We start from the raw sequence: 19,693 nt of genomic DNA on the forward strand, positions 1-19,693 counted from the left end.
TACTCATCCTGTTGCTTTAAATACTCTACTGATACGCGAAGGAAAAATGACGTCACTATGCTAATAATAATTTTATGTCAATGTTTGCTACCAAATCATTAGTTTGACTCAAAGAGTCCCTTTGTTAATCTTTTTGAAGGCGAATTTTACTGAAGTAACGAAGAGTGCAATATACAATATGGAATACTCTTTCATCCTTCGCATGGATGACACAAACTACTGTCAACGGCTTTGGGATACAGTACCACTGCTTGAAATTGGAAGGGTGGATGGAGAGAACAGAACGCTTTCCGATATTCCTAATAAGGATAAATCGATTGTAACCTTCAAGATTGTGCAATTGATGGCTGATTGTTCTACAGCCTAATTGTAAATGGAAGACTTTGTCGAACATATATCATATTGCTGCAATACAATACCTGAGTTCGCACTACGTTCCTGGTGCGTAGCTACACTAAAAAAAGCGTGCGATTATATACAAAAAAATTTCATTAACTGTAGTAACAACGCACAATATCAAAATACAAAAAAATACCCAGTAGAATGTCCACTTCGTGAATATGATACCCGCGAGATTCGAACTCGCGCCTCCGGAGAGACCAGGACCTTACCCTGGCGCCTTAGACCAACTCGGCCAGAGTACCATTTCATGAAGGGAACTACATTGCTGAGTTTCTGAACGTGAGGATTTTCACGTGATTTAATTTTCCTGCACTAAAATGCACTAAAAAAATTTGCTAAATACTCCTTCAAAAACAAGAGTACAAATACTTCCTACAGTGATGCCGAAATCCATCCTTTTTGGAATATCAATTGGCCAGTATTGTTTCAAATACTTGGAGACGGCAACTTAACATCAACAATTTTGTATTAGCTTTGCTTTTTTAACAATTTTCTCACAGAAAAGTCAAAAACAGTAAATGAAGAAAAAATGCGGATAGTACCTAGAATAATTAAATTGTAAAAACCTCCAAAATTAACAGCAAATACAGTAATTTCAATTTTAATTTATACTTGCAGCTCGAATTGGTTCGTACTAAACACAAGAGATAATTCAAACCTACAATATCTTGTTCTCAATACTAATTTGCTTGAAGGGTAGTGTGAACTTATTGGGGTCATATGAATCAACTCTGGCCCCCAGCTTGAAAAAAAAAAAAATTAGAACACAGAACTGTCTTCCTACAAACTCTCAGTAATCTGTTATAATTTAGTTCATTGTTTTATTTTAGTTGCGGCAAAGACTTTTGAGTATATACAGGACATTCTTGAAAATTTGATCACGTGACATATACTGTGTATGGTAGTTTTTGCTGTTCTCGTGAAATAGATGTTCGCCTGGCTAGCTCAATGGCTAGAGCGTGTGACTTTTATTCTAGGAATAGGAGGTTATCACAAGGTTGCGGGTTCGACCCCCGCGTCGGGCTAATTTTTTTTTTTTGGTATTACTTTTCACTCTATTGAAGCGGCAACTCCAAAAGAAGCATGGAAGTCATTAATGTGTAAATAGTCTAATGTAACTGCGTATTATTGTATTAAAGGTTATATATTGTGAACTGAAATGTTAGGTGATTGAACTATTGACAATGTTCAAATCAAATTCAAATCTCTCAAAGCCTGGCAATTAGGCATAGGAAAGCTTTCTGCTTCTGAAAGCTTCTCCTGGTCCGTGTAGAACCAGCCTTGAGCGTCTTCAATCATGTCGTTTTTTATATGCTGTTCTCTAGCGCATTTTGACCGTTTGTCTTGAACGTATAAATTCTCAACCTTGGAGTCAAAATTCCGCAACTGCTTTCCACTCAATTTTTTATTGTTCAAGAACTTGTCATTCACATAAAAGGGTATTTTGAATCTTGGAGTTTTTCTTTCAATATTGTACTGTTTGGACTTGGAGAAGGAGTAGTCTGGAACACTTGACGAGTCCGAAAATAATGCAGAGAGGATAGGTACCAACAAGATCAAAAGTACAGGTAATAATTGGGTTAACGTCTCCGAAAAAGGTGGATCACGAGTCTCCTCCTCACGTTGATTCTGCCCTGTAGATGTTCGCGTAGTACGATGTCTGGCTTGTTGACGATGCCTCATAAATGGATGCTCTCCACCACCAAATGACTGGAAAGTAAATCTATCACCGCCAAAAGTAAACGTAGGCCCTGAAGAACGGGCTCCCCCGAAAAAGAGGTTAAAAATATCATCATCAAAAGGTGCTCCTCCATTTTGAAAACCGAAAGGTGTTCCCCCTCTTGAGAACCCTGCACTTGTAGCACCAGTAGATGAACCCGAAGAGTGGCCAGCAAACCGCGAGTCCGGGTCTGAGCCTGTCTGATCAAATATAGCTTTCTTGGATGGATCACTCAACACTCCCCATGCTTTGTTCAAATATTTGAAGGCTTCCGCAGATCTCGGGTGAGGGTTCTTATCAGGATGCAACTTAATGGCCAACTTCCTGTATGACTTTTTGATTTCTGAATCGCTGGCAGATTTCTGGACGGATAAGATTTCGTAAAATTGATGTGGTTTATACGAGAGAATCTTCAACACTATAGTTTCCTGGTCTTTCGTATATGACATTGTGATGTGATTTTATATTGTCTAGTATTCAGAAGTGGAGATACGACAGTATGCTCTACCAATAATCTCTGTGGATCTATTGAGCTATGCAATCTCAATGTGAGATATTTATGAGAATCAAGCTTTCGCCTAGGCTTAACGTAACAAGTTTGGATTCTGTGTTCCTATGGTATTTCTCAAAATGAGTAGCAAGCAATGTCAAAGTGCGCAAGACTTTGGCTGTAAGTTTCTAAAATCTTGATATAAGACAAAGACACCTCTTTGTCCTAGTTACTGCAATGGATCTATCGTTAGAATATTCCTCTACAAGTGAAGAATAATGTCGTTTAATACTAGTATCCAAAGCCCAAACTTTTTTTACTGCCGTACAAATCTGTAGATAGTAAACTGAAAAGAAAAAAAGTGTGTGTGGAGCCTAATCTTCTGGTAGACGCACGATATCCGTTGTGGTGGAAGGTTCCAGAGTGTGTCGAGGCGGAGGACTGTGATTGCAAAAAAAAAGAGCGGGGAGAATGAAGTTCAAGTTCAGAAAAAATCTGAATAGATTCTTTTTTTTGCAGTTAGTATTGGCCGCAAACGTGAAGGATGGAGGAAACTATGAATTTTTTAGAGGTATCAATATGGGTGGAATGCTGAGATTCAGTAAAAAGAGAATAAAGCGTCAAACAGCTACAAAGACTGATGTTGATGTCCTTGGTTCTCCTTCAGGTAACAGGCTTGGCTTCATATCAGCCGCGAACTTTGGACTTGATCAACGTCGCCGAATATATGATTGGATTTTGCTAACTCACTCTCATTGCAGCATCCCATAAATGAACTTGAAATAGAAGATAATTGGGGGTTAATTATGTGATTAAGCGAGTCGTATATCGAAACCACAGACTGGTCAATGAGGATTTGATTGGGAAAGTCGATGTTAAGCTTGAGACCTTTTCCTTTGTACCAATCAGGAGGAAAACCAGGATGACGACTTGGCTCTGAACGAATTTCGCTGAAACCCAGGGTAACACGCTTTGGAAACCTCTTCGTCACAAGCTCCTTGGGCTGTCGTTCAAGATGGTCCAGTGAGAGGGAATGTTCTTCTAGGTGCCTTTTGAATGGAACTAAACTTAGAGCCAGCTTATTCAGATTTACGACGACGATTGACTCCGTGGACACACTCAGCAACTCACCGCTTGAAGATTTGGCCTTGCTGCTAATGTCCGACAATTTGATGTCTCTTCCACTCAATTGACCAGACTCTGTGGCCTTCTGCAGATAAATATGCTGGTTATGGTTGAAGGGAAACAGAGAAGCCATTACAAGTTCATTGTCGTCATTCAGAATGCCCATTGTACACTTTATATTTTTATCAAGATGAGACTGAGATGGTTCAGGATTCTCTTTGGTTTCATGACCTGTTGCAATCAGATTACATGTGATGACTGGAGCTCCATATTTCTCCGCATCAATATTGGCTTTGCTAACTGAATTCGATGTATTTCTTGGGAAATCAACAAACCACGAAGGCTTTTGAAAAGGCGTTGGGAACATATCATATACAAGACCACCTTGTTGACTTTCAGATCCCCCTGAATTTACGTCTCCACTAAGAATCAGGGAGTGGGATCTACATCTAGACTTCGTAACTTGATTACCAATCTTCGTTTGTGGCTGCAGCTCAAAAATTTGATCACAACCTTTACTTGAACTGTCAACTGAACTAAAAAGCTGCATGCTTTTTTCTTCATTAATATTCGATTTCAATGTATCAATCAGATGGGCAAGAGAGCTCGAAGAGGGCGATGACGTTCCTTCACTAGTAGATTCTTTTAATAGGAGTTTGACCCTTTCAATTAAGGGAAGCAGATCAACTATTGCACTAGTACCAAGGGTAACCCTATTTATGAGCAATTGTTGTTCCGAAGTAATTTTATTGGCTTGTTTCCTATGATAACCAATAAAGGGGCCCTTAGATGCAAAGGGGAATTTCACAAAATGATGATTTTCTATGTTGTATTTTTTAGATGACAGCCACCAACCTGCTATTGGCGATGACATAGTAGCACAGTATAAGTTTCCCGAGTTCAGAGAGTATATCGATGGCCACTTAGAGGTTTTATAGGACGTTTCTAAGTTTAAACGATCCATGGAACGAGTCGGAAGTACAACTTGGCACTGTTGACGGCGTAATAATCTTAGTTCACCGGACCTAATTGGAAGTAGGGGTACAGGGGTAGATGAAGTGTCGTCTAGAAGCATCTCACCACCACTGTATAAGTCGGAGTGGATATACTCCTGGAGAGCACAGGTATCACTATCATAATAATTTTCTTCTAAAATGCACTTGGTATCCAAAGCTCTTCTTAGCTTGTAAGAAAGATTGGCTGCACTTCTTCGTGAGTCCTTTGAAGGGTCTATTGGTGTGTAGATAGAACGTGGATAATGATCTCCAGGAAGGTGCCTGATATACTGATACTCATTGATGACATGTGTGGCCTCTTCTGGCCATGTATTTAGTATTAATTTCACTTGGGTTAGACTTCTACCAAAATTATTTCTATGAGTTGGCCCAATGTCATGGGGGTGTTCATCTCTCTCATCTAAATGACATTTCAATTGCATTAGCCGTACCCAAAGGCTACCGTTAGACTGATTAGTCGAATAAAGCGTTAAAAAAGGCAGCTCAGGGTCAATATTCAATTCCTTGGATATTTTATATCCTACCTGATCTTGATTTTGCAGCATATTCGTTCTTGCAGCAATAGGATGAGATACATGTGTCTTGAAGACACGTACTATCTTGCCTCTTTGACACTCCTTGGTGGGTGATTCTTCACAGTTTAGATCCTTGGTATGGCTACCAAAGGAATGCTGCCGCATAACAAATGGAGCTTGTGGCACATCCAAACGATAGTCTGAATGGTGACGTTTACCTATTATCTGGCCTGAGGGCGTCTTAGGACGAAAAGAATTGGCGGTGGAAATCAGGCGATCCACACTGGTATGAGAACACTGGGCGTCTACAACATCCGCTTCCAGTTGAACATTCGAGCTAATCTCAATAGTTTCCTTTGGCCGTCTCAAAAGAAGCATGCCGCATAGAGTAACGAAAGCCTTTGTTGTACGACCACGAGTCCTCTTCAGGCCAAAAATGCTTGGTATGGCCACTGAAGTTGCCTGTGTAGGCATGGGATTTTGAAGACTTGAAGTCGTCAGAAGATTCACTGTCTTCTCGGAGGAGTGGGATTTAAAGAGATTGAATAATTTGTTCAAATAATGGCGCCTCTCACCAGAATCTGTCCCGATACATTGAACTATCAGTGGGCCATTGGTGACTTCTTCAATATTGTCTGTAATCTGAATTTCCCTCCTCTTTCCGACTTGAGGAGATTTGACTTCATATCTTGAACTGAAGGGTTTTCTCTTATCTGTATGGGTAAACAATTTGTGCCAGTAAGTGCTTTCTTTAGTGTTTTTCAATTTTACAATTTTCACATCACCATAAGACACTTTCGTCTGACTTATAATTTTTCTTAACAGGTTCTCCGTGACTACCCCAAGTTTTAGACTGGTTGCCGTAAATGGGATCATGGTAACATCAATACCACGAAGAAACAGCCACCGTAACGAATTGGAATCAGCGGCTAACCGTCGGGACATGTCTATGGACATGTCATATCTCGATTTACCTTTAGGGTTGGCAAGAGAGTCCAAATTATTGGGATGATTGATGGTTTTAAGGCATGGGGTGTTCTCTACTGGTACTATGCTTGGATATTTGGGGTCCTTTGTTAGCTTCACTGACGCAGAAGGATCCGTCCACGTAGAAATGAATGAAAAGAAACCCATCGCTTGAAAATAAGGCAAAATGAGTTCTGTAAAATGGAGGTACGTAAACTCAACTGAAAGAGATTAATGACATTTGATTTATATCATAGTATATTGTAATATCACCAAATTAAATATCGATGAACATCGTATATTCAGATGTAGTAGCCGATGGCTGCGAAAACTGTTGATATGGAAATTGAACTAGACGGGACGTGCAGCGCAAAGAATATCGGTCTACACTAATTATCGGTACCTCTGATTAGGCATGCCCCAACAATGAAGATTTGTAATAAAGAATGTTGGAATTATACATAGAAGTGTGGGACACAGTATTGTCAGCTTTCAACTGAAATCAAGAAACAGCTATTTTATTATTAGAGAAGTTGTCATCTAAAATAGTAGTCTAAAACAGAAGTTATCTAAGTAGTACCCTATATTGGTTCAGTCCTCTTCCTTAACTCTTTTGATAGCTATTTCAGTCACAGTAATCTTAGCTTTCCTTTTCTTCTTTCCCCCAACTTGAGTGATTTGTGTCTCCTTCTCCTCCTTCTTTATTATGGTTTTCTCATCAAGACGATTGGTTCCGTTATTCAAATCACCTAAATCAGAAGCAAAAAGCACAGATTGAGCCCATCCAGCGTATGGACCAAATAATTCCTTGAAAAAGACTCTAATGGACTCGTAGGTAGCTTTGTTCATTGTCTTCATGTCCTTCTTTCCCTTGAACTTATAATCCCTTACCGCTATCTGGTACACATGAGTGTCAACAGGTACAACATCGTGCTTGTCCAAGGCCATTAAACAAATGCAATCAGCCACCTTTGGGCCAACTCCTGTTAACTGTAACAAAAACTCATGTGCCTCCTCGTACTCTGCATTTCTAAGATTGTTCAAATTTTCTATGGTTATGTCTGGATTGCTTTTGCTGTCTGTGAATTTCTTCGCTGTTTCGTAGATATACTTTGCTCTGTAGCCAAAACCCAACTCCCTCAAGCGTGTTTCTACCTTGCTAGACTTTGATAAGATATCAGCACTAGGAAATGAGTAGTATTCGATCCCCTCATGTTCATTAATGTATTCTCCAAACTCAGTGCAGAGACTATCACACATTTTCAGGATTCGTTTGACATTATTATTTGACGAACATATGAAAGATACCACTGTTTCCCATGGATCTTGTCTGAGTATTCTTATACCTTGAAACAGGTTAAATGGAGTAAGGCTACCTTTTGTAGACTTTTTGAAAGGCTCATGTTTTGAGGACCAATGATCGTACAATTCTACAAGATTCACAGAAAGGTTGAAGTAGTCTTTCACAAACTCAAGAGTCTCCTTTTCAGCAGCCGCCTGCGGCTTCTGCTCAGCAACTTTTTCCAGCAATAAGTGTGAATATTGGATACTTTCTTCATCCTGTTTAAGAAAGACTATTCTATCCTCTATGGCAAATGACCATACATTATTGATATTTTTCCAGCGGAATGTCTGACCACAACGGAGAACTTTAGCCAAACTTACTTCCACCTCTCTAATAGGAAGTCTTCTCCACAATACATCTACGGTCATAACTGCTACTTATATATCATTCGAAAAACAGAGAAGAAAGCTGCAAATATTAACTTGGCTATCGAAATCTGAAAAATCTGGAAGGGAATGAGAACGTTAGATGCGCTTCCCAAAACGGCATAATTGGACCGGACTCATTACCGAAATTGAATAAATGGGTTCGACGTGTCTTATATATAGAGTATGGTAGGAAACAAGGGCTAGGGTGACACTTCTACGACTACTAACTGGCCAGAGGTATCATAATTCAGTCGTTCAATGTAGAATTCTGTTAGTAGAACTTGCTGCCAGTAACACTATCTGCCAGTAGCACTAGTCGCCAGTAGCCAAAACTGTCGGTATATGTATATATGAAGACAAATTATTTAGCTGCGAAATGGTAAACTAGCAATCTTTCAGTCTTTCCCACAATGATTGGTGAGAGTCAGCCCAAAACTTTTTGTATTTTCTTGTTCAACCGATATCTACGTATTCGTTGGTTATTCAAAACATTACAGGTTATTGATAAGGTACATTTCATTATAGTAAGCACTGAACATCACCACTCACACTATATTACACTCGAAAAGCAATTCTAACAATACTCTATTCTTCGACTTCATCTTCGATTTGCACTGTGTTTCTTCAATCTTCCATTTCCACATCCTTGGCTGCATCATCATTTTCGTCAACCTTTGTATCCTCTGCGACTGACTCACTCTCTTTCTCCTTTTTATCTTCCTCAACCGGTTCAATCTCAGAATGACCATCGACTTCAGCCTCAGCTTCGGCTCCTTCATGTTCTTCCTCTTCCTCTTCCTCTTCTCCCGACAAAGTCTTCGGCTTCCACACCTCCAACAAGTTGTCATCTCCGACACTGGCATACAAGCCCTTTATCTTCGGATGGGCATCAAAATCATTTACTCTGTTGGTGTGGCCAGCATGTATGAATTTCAAGCAAGGGTCAATTCTGATTCCACCTCTTCTCTTTGATCCTTCGCCAGATTCAGCAGGGTATGTGTAGTCTTCACCTAAGCTATTCAAATCCCACGATATTATTCTCTTGTCCAAAGCCCAAGATAAAAGGGTCTTGGGGTCTTCCGTATCCCACTTAATTCCAATGACTGAATCGTTATGTCCGAAAAATTTACGTATTGGCTTCTTGGGGTTTCTAAGATCATATAATGAGATAATGTTGTCCTTTCCTGCCGTGGCATATAATGTTTCTATATCAGGATGGAAAGCAATTGTGTTTTGAATGTGCTTGTTTTCCACAGTAATGGCTGGATTATCGCTTGAACCAAGTTCCCTTGCATCATGGAACTGAGTAGTTGAGTCATCAGATACAGACCCCAAAAGTGACTTGACTATTGGATTGACGGAGATGCCATTTACTGCACCATGGTGACTCTTATAAAGCTGGATAGGCGTCGAAGGTTTGTCAAGATTCCAAAGAGCAATTTGAGAATCGTTCGAACCAGAAGCAAAGCTCTCATTTGAAAGCCAACCGAGGGCATATCCTTCTAATTTATGGTACTTGTAGTCAATGACGTCGCTGGTGTCCAAATCGTAGGAATGAACAACTCCGTCGCTATTGAAGCTCAAAACCTTCTTGCCATCTGGGGAAATTTCGAGCTTATTTATTTCTGAATTTTGTTTCCATTTGGACAAGACTTTAAAGTCAGAGGTGTCGTCTATGGTAGGAGATGGGATAGGAATAGAATCCAAGTCTGGATACTTGACCGAAAAGTCTGGGGCAAGTGTACTTGGAAGATCCAAGGAGCCTAATTTCAAGTAGTTTTGAGAGTTCTCGGAGGTATTAGTGCTAATAAGGAATCTAACATTGATTGAATTTTTGTTGGTTTCTGAGTATGTATAGTTAGGCAACCATTGGACAGCCAACGACGGATAGTCAAGGGCATAGGTATGGATGGTGTCATAAAGTAGAGGAACGGTTTTCTTCCAGATCTTGAACTCTTCATTGACCACTTTTTCCTTGAGTTGGTGTTCTTCCACAATTTCACGCTCAGCTTGAGCCAACTCTTTCTGTGATACAGTCATTTCGATATGATTTTATGTGGTAATAATTAGCCGCTATGGTCAACTAACGTCTGGTAGTAAAACAAACTCTCAATTAAAACTTTTGTTAGTGGATTTTACAACGATAGCGACAAAACACAGTAGCGAGAACGCGAGTACGAGCCGGTACTGGGATGTACTACCACGGGTGTAAATTACAGTACCACAGAGATGTAAATGTATACTGGTCGTAATACACTAGTCTTAGACTACAGGGGGGACCGTAATGGAGTCAGCTCGAATGTATTAATTGCTGATGAATTGAGCCTGAAAACTAATATCTATACAAAAAGCTTGAATTGAGCCTCTAAATAACACCGCCTCCGAGATCGGCCACTTCGTCGTCCTCTTCTGGCTCGTCGAAGAAGGCACTGAATGTGTATACTGTGCCGTATATTAAACTACCTCCCACAATGGTAAGAACCATGGCAGTTTTGGTAAGAATGTGAGAGTGCTGCAACACAACAGGCAAATACAACCCTGTTACTACAAGGAACGCTGATAAAAACTGGCCAAATTCCTTGACCACGCTGCCTGCCAGGGACGTCGTTGGATCGAAGTTGAAGTCGTAATCAGATGAGTTGGAAATGGCTTTTGTAATGGCCACAGGTAGATGAGCAACTGCAAATATAATGCCAATTATGATGGGAAACCAATTACCGTAGATTCCAGCAAGAATCACAAGAAGGAATCCCATGGAAAGAAGGACGGAAAGTCCGATGATTCTGTTCAAGGGGTTGGACTTGAAGGAGTTTGTGGAGTTCATGGCGAGGGAAGCGTATGTGTGGGGGATTGGCGGCAATTGGCCTTACTTATTGGTTTTTGGCACTCCGAAAGTTATGCTATATTCTAGCAGACTATTATATAGCGATGCTTGACTGTAATGGCAAATGAATATTAAATAGGTGGCCGAAGCTACAGCATGTGGAGAAAGGAGTATAGTGTGTACATTATATGGCCTTGGTAGATTGAAGCTTCGGTTGGAAATTATCATTGTGAAGTGTGCGCCGAAGTGTGGTGTGCATGGAATGTATATGACTTGCGACGGATGGAACTGCGGTAACTTTAAGGGGGATTACAGGAGAATACCAGTAAATTCACTGACTTAAGTTTATTCGTTCCCACTAACTCGCACTCTACTGTCTCCCTATTTATATGTTCTACAAGCGACAGTTTGGTTCAGGTATTAGTGAGAACCTCCTTGGGGAATGAAATTTAGTGAGACAAGAGAACTTTTGCCAGTAAACAAATTCGATTAAATTTAAGACCTCATAAGCGGTTACCCTAATTGAACCTCTACTTGTAGTCAGTCATAAAAACCACATATAATCCCACGATATAGAATGTCATATTTGGAAATAGTACGCCCAGATGTCCCAGCGACGCCCAAAGCTACGAAGAAGCAATTGTCATCGCCTCCTGGATTTGCCGCCCAGGACGCCAAAGCATCATCCACAGGAGTTTCAAAGACAAAGAAAACCACCACTAAAGGAAAGGACAACGAAGACCCTCAATTGGAGGAATTGAAGATCAAGAAGGCGTGGGAACTCGCCATGGCCCCAGCCAAAAATATACCGATGAATGCCATTATGAGTTACATGACGGGTAATTCTCTTCAGATCATCCCTATGACTATGACATTGATGTTGTTGTGGAACCCGATTAAGGCGATTTTTAATGAGACCAATCCCATGTTCAAGAACCTAGTGACAAAGAAAAATTCACAGGATATCTTATTTGCCAAATTGGGTTTCATAGTCTTCCAATTGCTTAACATGCTCATAGGTGTCTATAAGTTATACACTATGGGACTTATTCCAAATACGGAGGCCGATTGGTTAGCTTGGAAAGAACTCCGTTCCTTTGAAGAGACGTTGTCACATAGCTAGTTTAGTTGAATACTTTTAATATGTACATTAATAATATAAGCTTTGATATACTTGGGTGTAGCTGCCCTTTCATATTTATAAGTGGAGGTCTATCAGCTATATTATTCTATAGATCGTTCGAATCTCCGTTATTGGATTACTCCCTTATATTACTAGTTACCGGAAGCTGTCTCCTTTTCAGTCTCTTCTTTCTCTGTTTGCTCTTCTTCAGCGTCCTTCTGTGGTATAGTTTCAGTTTTGGACTTGGCTACTCTGCTCGGAGCACTATTCTTGTGTTCACCATCATTAGTCAAGTTCTTTTCGAAGATCTGTTGCAAGTTAAAACGGTCGTACTTCAAGTAATTGTCTACTACGCTCATACCGATATTGGTCTTGTATCCTTCTACAACAATTAACTTCTCATAGTTTTTCAAATCTACAGAATGTCCATGGTCTCTACCTACGGACTCAGCAATGGCCTTGATTAAATCATCTTTGGCCAAGGCATTGAAGTTTCTTCTAGATATCTGAATGGCAAATTTGATAGGTTCTTGGTTTTCTTCCTTGTGAAAATGTGGAGCAAGGACCTTTTTGGCCATCTTTTTGACTTCTTCCATAGTAGGCGTCACCGAATACGTTATAGGAGTCAACTTCTGGGTATATCTTGTTGTTTTTATGTTTAAGTTATAGCTCTCTTCACAAATGCGTCTCACCAATTCAACTGGATCGACGGGTCTTCTTGTCTTGATGAACACTAAGCATTCGCAGTCAAGTTCAATCGGCTTTAATAACTCCTTTTTGGAGTCTTTGGCTTCGTTCATTTCACTCAACTCCCTTTTAATCTGCTCCTCAATAGAGAGATCGTTGGGTTTATTGTCGCCGTTTTCATTCTCATCCTCCGAGTCGGCATTATCTCCTTCCAAGTCAAAATATTCGGCAATTTTGTCTGAGAACAAATTGATTAATTCTTTTCTACACTGCTGCTCCTTGTGTCTATTGCAAGTAGCATAGACACCCTGCGTGTTCGGATCTATAAACCCACTGGCTCTGTATTTTTTATTCTTTCCACCTGAACCTTTGTCGCCCGACTTTCTTTTCCCCATCTTTGCTAGCAATTAACTATATAATGTATCAATACATACCACACACAATAAGTCCTACTTTAATAAACAGTTGCAAACTCAGCTCAACTCTTCGCAAATTAAGATTTTCAGGCGCTACCATATAATTATTGTTTAATTTTGCGTTCAGAGTATGAAGTTCCAGTCTGATTTGTTGGAGAAGAATAGGTTAGATTATCTGTGTATCATCGACGAAGATGGACTAAATGACTAGAGGTGGTACTCTATGCCGAAAATGTAGTAGTGAACTATTTGACACCATGTTTCTTTCATGTCACTGTTTCAAACTGCTAGCTTGTTCATTAAGCATTAAGCATTAAACATATTTATATATTTATTTGTGTACAAAGACATGCATTTGTCTGAAGTACTTTTACAATTGTAGTTTTGACATAGACAGATTAAATTCAAGAGCTCCAATTTGCAACGAATCACATTTCATTGAATACTTAAACGCCAGTTTTTACTACCACTTTCTATGATAACAGTATTGATTCTACCTATTAGCTGAACTCTATGGGCTGATTACGTAATCTCAACCATATTGTTTACGAGTATACTCCACCACCATGATTTAGCCGCTGGGCTTTATGATTTGAATTACATAGAGAGCAACAATAATACAATAAAAAGTGCACAAATTGGCCTATAAGCTATGGATTTGTCTTCTTGATACGAATTGAGGGAATAATATCATTCTTGCAAAATTACTCCTGGCTCTAAACTGGATCATAATCTCAATAAAATAGCTCCACAATACCAAAAACAGCTTCCGTTCATGCAACACTCAAATATATAGCACTGGCTAACCTACCACCAAAACACATTCCTGTCCACCACAAGATGCGTTTCACAAACTTGCCCATGGATGTCCTCAATGGAATCATCTTTCTTGGTGGTCTAGAAATACAAGATATCATAAATCTTTCTCGTACATGCAAGTGCTTGTCTCAAAGCTTACTCAACGAACAAACATGGAAACGAATCTACACCGATAACTGGGGTTCAATTCTAGCTGACTACGAAATTGCTACAGCTATTCTGTCAAATGCTAATGGAGAGTCCTGGTTCCATTTATCCTTGAGGTTATATAAAAAGCAGATGGAATTGGCACAAGCCGTTGAAGAATACGCTCCAGAGAGCCCGAACCACATTGGCGTCTTTTTAGATCGGTATGGAACAGATGTAGATTATGTTCCTATACTTCAAAACGTTTTGAACCAACTTGAGAAAACTGCCGTTGCCAGGTTTTCTCTGGCCAGCGATGTAGACTGCAATATTTCCAAAATGGCGTTGGTGTTGAACTTGATCAGAGCCCAGAATGTCAGAATTGCCATCGAATATTTGTCATCATTAAGTGTAACTACATCGCCCGATGCATCCAGGATTGAGTTTGTGTGTTTTAGACTTGGATTATTGTTTAAATCCTTTCATGATTTAGTCAAGAACAGAGCAAGAAAACTTGAAAGAATAAGAAATACTCTTCATAGTCGTATTTATATGGATGAATTGGCATGCCACAAAGCTAGAAATGTGGTGTTAAACCAGGGCCCAGATGAGGAGGCACTATTATTTAAGGATGATGACTCGTTCAAATTATTTGTGAGAAGGGTTTTGAACTTGGCCCACTCTACATTCTCAATAAAGCCTCTTGTCCAAGCAACAAGTCGACCTAATGAAATTGCGAAGTACAGTCCATATGAGTACTATGAAGATTTTGATATTATGAGGATTTATGCAGACCTTGCAAAGGGAGATAGTTTACTAGTCAGGACAATTCTAGCGAAAGCTTTAGGTGAGTTCTTGTCACGTTTTTCTATTATAATTGGCGGCAAGCGTATCAAAAGTTGTGAAGTGAAGTTGACCAAGTCTTTCATTAAAGTCTGCGACGTCTTATATTTGCTCAGACCGACATGCCTAACTGACACCAGTTACCTGATTGAGATGATTTCAGTAAAAGACTTCCTCGTAGCCCTTTCCCGAATGCATAGAGAAGGCGAGAAGAGAAATTATCTCGAAGCCATAAATGAGAAATATGTTATTGATCATTTTAAGGATATACTTGAATTTAATTCCCTATCTCGTTTCTACGAGAGCGAAATAGACAGATGTTTGCTTCCATCTCTTCTGTTTATTAGTCCAGATGAGTTTGCATTCTTCAGAGTTGTATGTCATCTAGTATCGAGCCAACATAAGCAAGATGACTTCGGACTGAACTACATATATGATGGAAAAGATTTAAAGCGGGATCTTTTGAAGTCAAATAATTTCATCCACTTAAATTCCATCTATCAGAATTTTAGTAAATTCCAAGCATCAATGCGACAGCAGTTTAAAATTGATGGCAAGATGTCGTCGAATGACAAACACCTAGATATACCACATGGTCAATTTTTCACAAAGAGAATGAACTTATTTGATCCCCAAGCGGCGATTTCTTTTCAGAAGTTACGAGATAGTATATGTCCAGGCTTGATGACACATCGAATGATAGGTCTTCTTGTTTCTCATACAAGATTTGGACTGCCAGCCATTGTACTTGGAAGCAAGCCAGAAGAAACAGAGAGGGAGTACTTGGTTTGCATTACTAGTAGCGGACAGTTTGGTGTGTATCATCGCACATCGGTGATACCAAGACAGGTAATGCTGACTGGTGAGGTGCTTGTGAAGTCAATTTTACACACATTCCCCATAGACATTTTAGGACTCTACTTTTTCCAATCTGTTGGCATAGTTAACCAATACGTTTCCTTCAACTGAAGACGAGAGTTAAAAATAAGGAGATAAATAAAACCGAGCTCGCCGTTTAATTGTAAATAGACCAGCAGCAATGCTATAGTATAGATTCCATGGAAATGGAAAAATTAATAATTTTACGTTCAACATTTTGCAGCAACTATCTGTGTCATATGAACCATGTAAAGAGTTAAATGTAATAAGTACAATTATACCATAAATACGCATATGTTACTGTCTCATGTCGTCTTTTTACAACACCTCATTTCTTACGTACACATGGCAACTCATTTATACTGGTCCCAAAAAGGGTAATTGATATCGTGACAATACAACAAACTCTTCACTAACTAAAATACTCATTATACTACTTTTTTTGTCCAATACACACGACTAGCAAATATTCACTAAGTACTATATTGTTCAATGCTTTTTTGATTTACCCCATACTTTTGTTTCCTTCGCTATCAATTGGGTTTGTTGGAATATTTATAGAATTTATACAAGGACGCTCTTCGTTGGAATGTTGAGAGCGATCTTAAAAACGCGAGCTACAATAACTCCCAGCAAGACAAAGGCTTCGTATGCCTTTGCACATTTTCAGCCAAGACGTAGTCTTCACCCATCTGTTATCGGAATAGATTTGGGAACAACAAATTCTGCAGTGGCCATAGTAGAAGGCGGCGAGGCAAGAATACTTGAAAACGACGAGGGTGGAAGGACTACCCCTTCGATCGTATCGTTCACCAGACATGGTGAAAACGATGATGTCCTAGTGGGTCTTGCCGCAAGGAGACAAGCAGCAATTAACCCAGAGAATACATTTTTCGCCACCAAAAGGTTGATTGGGAGAAAATTTGAAGATGAAGAAGTGCAAAGGGATCTTGCAAATGTTCCATATAAGATATTCAGCCACTCCAATGGAGATGCCTGGCTATCGACAACTTTCGGTAGAAAAATGTCTCCATCTGAAATCAGTGCCCTTATTCTTAAGAAGATGAAAGAGGTAGCGGAAAGCAACCTCCCAAATGATAAATTACCTGTCAAGCATGCAGTTGTGACGGTACCAGCATATTTTAATGATGCCCAGCGTCTGGCGACGAAAAATTCGGGGAAATTGGTAGGTTTGGACGTACTCCGAGTCGTGAATGAGCCCACAGCAGCAGCCTTGGCTTACGGAATTGACAAGAAACAGAAAGATGGAATAGTTGCAGTATTCGATTTAGGAGGAGGTACATTTGACATATCTATTTTGGATATCGAAGATGGTGTGTTCGAGGTTAGGGCTACCAATGGTAATACACATCTCGGAGGTGAGGATTTCGATATCTTGCTCTTGAACTATATATTGGACACTTTCAAAAAAGAAAACAATGGCTTAGATATACTGAACGACCGCCAAGCCGTACAGAGAATCAGAGAAGCAGCTGAAAAGGCCAAGATAGAACTCTCTCATATAAAAGAGACTGAAATTAATATTCCATTCATAACGAAGGATAAGCATATTAATATCAAGTTAACTGAAGATGAGCTTGATGAAATGACGTTGCATCTCATTAATAAAACATTAGATCCAGTTAAAAGATGTTTGCGTGATGCCGAATTGAAAATTAAGGATATTGACGAGGTGATTTTAGTAGGTGGGATGACCAGAATGCCGAAGATCAGAAAAGTTGTTGAAGAGTTATTTAACAAAAAGCCTAGCACTGCTGTTAATCCCGATGAAGCAGTGGCTTTGGGAGCCGCCATTCAAGGAGCCGTTCTTTCAGGGCAGATAAGAGACGTAGTCCTTCTAGATGTGACTCCTTTGTCTCTAGGTATAGAAACCTATGGTGGAATCTTCAGCCCCTTAATTCCTAGAAACTCGGCTGTTCCCGTCAAGAAGGAGCAAATATTTTCCACAGCAGTAGATAACCAAACTGGTGTGGAAATCAGAGTGTACCAAGGAGAAAGATCGCTTGTGAAGGACAACAAACTTATAGGAAACTTCAAATTGGCCAATATACCAGCTGGCCCAAAGGGCTCCCCACAAATTGCTGTCAACTTCGAAATTGATGCGGATGGAATAATAAATGTCTCAGCCACAGATAGAACACCATATCCGGAGGACCTGGAGTATTACAATAAACCAAATTCCGTGTCTATTCAAGTTGCTGGTGAGACGGGTTTATCTGAAGAAGAAGTGAAGAAAATAATTGAGGAGAGTGCTAAGAATAAGGAGAGAGATGCCGAACTAAGAAAGTACTATGAGCATGCGTCTCGAGCCGATATCATCTGTACTGATACTGAGAATGCTGTATTGCAGTTTGGCAAGTTTATGGAGTCTTCTGAAAAGGAGTCCATCAATAACAAGGTTGAAGCGATTCGAGTGAAGATAAATGACATAAGGGAGAACACAACTCTCCACGATCCTGCGCTTTTGAACAAAGAAGTTACAGAAATGCAAGAAGAATGTCTTTCAGCGATTAGAAAAGTTTCTATCAAGCAACAGGAAGAACAAACAAAGAAGTAGATATGACTTAAATGTACATAGTATGTCCAGGCTAGAAAGTTTGGAGAAGATTTGAGTGAAAAATAATAAAGCACCTAATGCCCTTTTCGATTTTACATGCTTTAATATACAAGCGAAAGAGTCCTCCCAATAGATACTGTCCTATTAATCAAATTATATCTTTAACAATGAGTTCACACCTCTACAGTGTATTCCTTATGCTTCTTTTGACTTTATATTGCTTCTATACGTCGTACATCTACTCGTCAGTCTCCATACGATCCTCCGGGGCTGTTTCTGTAGCTGGAGCATCACCGCTGGATTCTGTGGTTCCAGCCCCTTCGGCATCACCTTCTGCTGCTTCTGTTGCGTCTGCGTCTGCATCTGCATCACCAGCATCGTCATCCCCTCTGTTTCTAGCATTGGAGACCGAGTCCAATTTGTCCAACCATTGTTGCACAGACTCATCATCATAAGTTGTGAATTCTGCCTCCTTGCCAACTACAGCAACAGATGTGTTTTTAAAAGTCAATTCGACATCTTGTGATAAAGTATCTCTCAAAGCATTCAATCCATGGACAATTAACAGTTCTACAGAGTCGCTTTCGCGGATAATGTCCAAGTTTCTCTCCAAGTATGTTCTTGCAGCTTGCGATCTTGCTCCAATGGCGGCTCCAAAGTATTCTAAAACGGATCCCGATGGTTGAAATTCATAAAGATGGGCTCCTGTCTCATCATAACCTGCTACAAGTAAACCCACACCGTAAGGTCTTGATCCATACGATTGTGTGTTCTCTTGTGCCTTGTCTGCAATTGATAATACAGCCTTGGATGTCAGAAGGGGTCTGTTAAAGATCATTTTGGAGCTCATTGCTTGTTTCCTTAAGTAGTTGGACAACACTCTGGCGTCTGGAGCCAATCCCGCCAATGCAATACCCATATGGTCGTCGACTTTGATGATTTTCTTCTGGTATGATCCGAGTTCTTCGGCATTACGTTTCAACGCAACAAGAACGACATGGCTTTTAGAAACGAGCCCTACTGCAGCGCTTCCCTGCTTGATGGCTTCCAAAGCATATTCCACTTGGAACAATCTGCCTGTAGGCGAGTACGTCACTGAGTCGTTGTCGTAGTTATTTCTGAACATTTTTTCAATATGTAAACTTTCTGTGACAAAATGTGAATGCTACGATGTTCTTTTTAGTGGACGTGAATTATCTACGGAATTGCAAACAGTGCCGATGTCAATTGAGTGGTTATGATTCCAGTAATACTGGTATAACTGTTGGATTTGATGAAGGACAAACTGAATCTTTTGTATTGCCACCAAGAATGTAGGGTGTGCAGGTAGACCGCGAGCTTAAGTATGGAGGTGGGTAAGTTCAAGGTTAACTATGGTGGTTTATTAACTGTGAGTGGATGTGTTGCATAGTGAGTGCGAATTAGGTGCAAAGTTAGGTGCAAAGTTAATG

The 19,693-nt window shown here is 39.9% G+C and overlaps 10 protein-coding genes and 2 non-coding genes across 12 annotated transcripts; 4 read left to right on the forward strand and 8 right to left on the reverse strand. All coding sequences in view use genetic code 12, as the record gives it.

Moving 5' to 3' along the window:
• Nucleotides 1-561: 561 nt before the first annotated feature.
• On the reverse strand, nt 562-644 carry RJT20DRAFT_t152. Its single transcript has one exon. It is a non-coding gene; the product is annotated as a tRNA-Leu (tRNA).
• Nucleotides 645-1,336: 692 nt separating this feature from the next.
• On the forward strand, nt 1,337-1,427 carry RJT20DRAFT_t131. Its single transcript has one exon. It is a non-coding gene; the product is annotated as a tRNA-Lys (tRNA).
• Nucleotides 1,428-1,497: 70 nt separating this feature from the next.
• Nucleotides 1,498-2,899, reverse strand: HLJ1 (type I HSP40 co-chaperone). Its single transcript, XM_064915929.1, has one exon. The coding sequence runs from the start codon at nt 2,569-2,571 to the stop codon at nt 1,591-1,593; it is 981 nt and encodes a 326-aa protein (XP_064772293.1). The 5' UTR covers nt 2,572-2,899; the 3' UTR covers nt 1,498-1,590.
• Nucleotides 2,900-3,294: 395 nt separating this feature from the next.
• RJT20DRAFT_136570 (uncharacterized protein) lies at nt 3,295-6,402 on the reverse strand (the record flags this gene model as incomplete). The annotated part of the gene is made up of 1 exon (XM_064918483.1): nt 3,295-6,402. The coding sequence occupies one exon, from the start codon at nt 6,400-6,402 to the stop codon at nt 3,295-3,297; it is 3,108 nt and encodes a 1,035-aa protein (XP_064772294.1).
• Nucleotides 6,403-6,613: 211 nt separating this feature from the next.
• Nucleotides 6,614-7,963, reverse strand: OGG1 (8-oxoguanine glycosylase). The gene has a single exon (XM_064920745.1). It carries the CDS (start codon nt 7,945-7,947, stop codon nt 6,826-6,828), a length of 1,122 nt encoding a protein of 373 aa, XP_064772295.1. The 5' UTR covers nt 7,948-7,963; the 3' UTR covers nt 6,614-6,825.
• Nucleotides 7,964-8,571: 608 nt separating this feature from the next.
• On the reverse strand, nt 8,572-9,987 carry UME1 (Ume1p; the record flags this gene model as incomplete). The annotated part of the gene is made up of 1 exon (XM_064921221.1): nt 8,572-9,987. The coding sequence occupies one exon, from the start codon at nt 9,985-9,987 to the stop codon at nt 8,572-8,574; it is 1,416 nt and encodes a 471-aa protein (XP_064772296.1).
• Nucleotides 9,988-10,043: 56 nt separating this feature from the next.
• RJT20DRAFT_56996 (uncharacterized protein) lies at nt 10,044-11,060 on the reverse strand. The gene has a single exon (XM_064920748.1). The coding sequence runs from the start codon at nt 10,769-10,771 to the stop codon at nt 10,313-10,315; it is 459 nt and encodes a 152-aa protein (XP_064772297.1). The 5' UTR covers nt 10,772-11,060; the 3' UTR covers nt 10,044-10,312.
• RJT20DRAFT_56984 (chaperone) lies at nt 11,060-11,970 on the forward strand. The gene has a single exon (XM_064920747.1). It carries the CDS (start codon nt 11,349-11,351, stop codon nt 11,892-11,894), a length of 546 nt encoding a protein of 181 aa, XP_064772298.1. The 5' UTR covers nt 11,060-11,348; the 3' UTR covers nt 11,895-11,970.
• RJT20DRAFT_56983 (putative tRNA acetyltransferase) lies at nt 11,971-13,154 on the reverse strand. Its single transcript, XM_064920746.1, has one exon. It carries the CDS (start codon nt 12,974-12,976, stop codon nt 12,047-12,049), a length of 930 nt encoding a protein of 309 aa, XP_064772299.1. The 5' UTR covers nt 12,977-13,154; the 3' UTR covers nt 11,971-12,046.
• Nucleotides 13,155-13,604: 450 nt separating this feature from the next.
• On the forward strand, nt 13,605-16,123 carry RJT20DRAFT_130242 (uncharacterized protein). The gene has a single exon (XM_064917697.1). It carries the CDS (start codon nt 13,838-13,840, stop codon nt 15,752-15,754), a length of 1,917 nt encoding a protein of 638 aa, XP_064772300.1. The 5' UTR covers nt 13,605-13,837; the 3' UTR covers nt 15,755-16,123.
• Nucleotides 16,124-16,158: 35 nt separating this feature from the next.
• RJT20DRAFT_151415 (Hsp70 family ATPase) lies at nt 16,159-18,242 on the forward strand (the record flags this gene model as incomplete). The annotated part of the gene is made up of 2 exons (XM_064919052.1): nt 16,159-16,312; nt 16,340-18,242. Exons 1-2 carry the CDS (start codon nt 16,254-16,256, stop codon nt 18,240-18,242), a joined length of 1,962 nt encoding a protein of 653 aa, XP_064772301.1. The 5' UTR covers nt 16,159-16,253.
• Nucleotides 18,243-18,361: 119 nt separating this feature from the next.
• Nucleotides 18,362-19,693, reverse strand: PRE5 (proteasome core particle subunit alpha 6). Its single transcript, XM_064920750.1, has one exon. The coding sequence runs from the start codon at nt 19,366-19,368 to the stop codon at nt 18,481-18,483; it is 888 nt and encodes a 295-aa protein (XP_064772302.1). The 5' UTR covers nt 19,369-19,693; the 3' UTR covers nt 18,362-18,480.

Source organism: Scheffersomyces xylosifermentans (genome assembly GCF_036884685.1).
Source record: "Scheffersomyces xylosifermentans strain CBS 12540 chromosome Unknown RJT20scaffold_7, whole genome shotgun sequence".
In the NCBI taxonomy this organism is placed as follows: Eukaryota; Fungi; Ascomycota; class Pichiomycetes; order Serinales; family Debaryomycetaceae; genus Scheffersomyces; species Scheffersomyces xylosifermentans.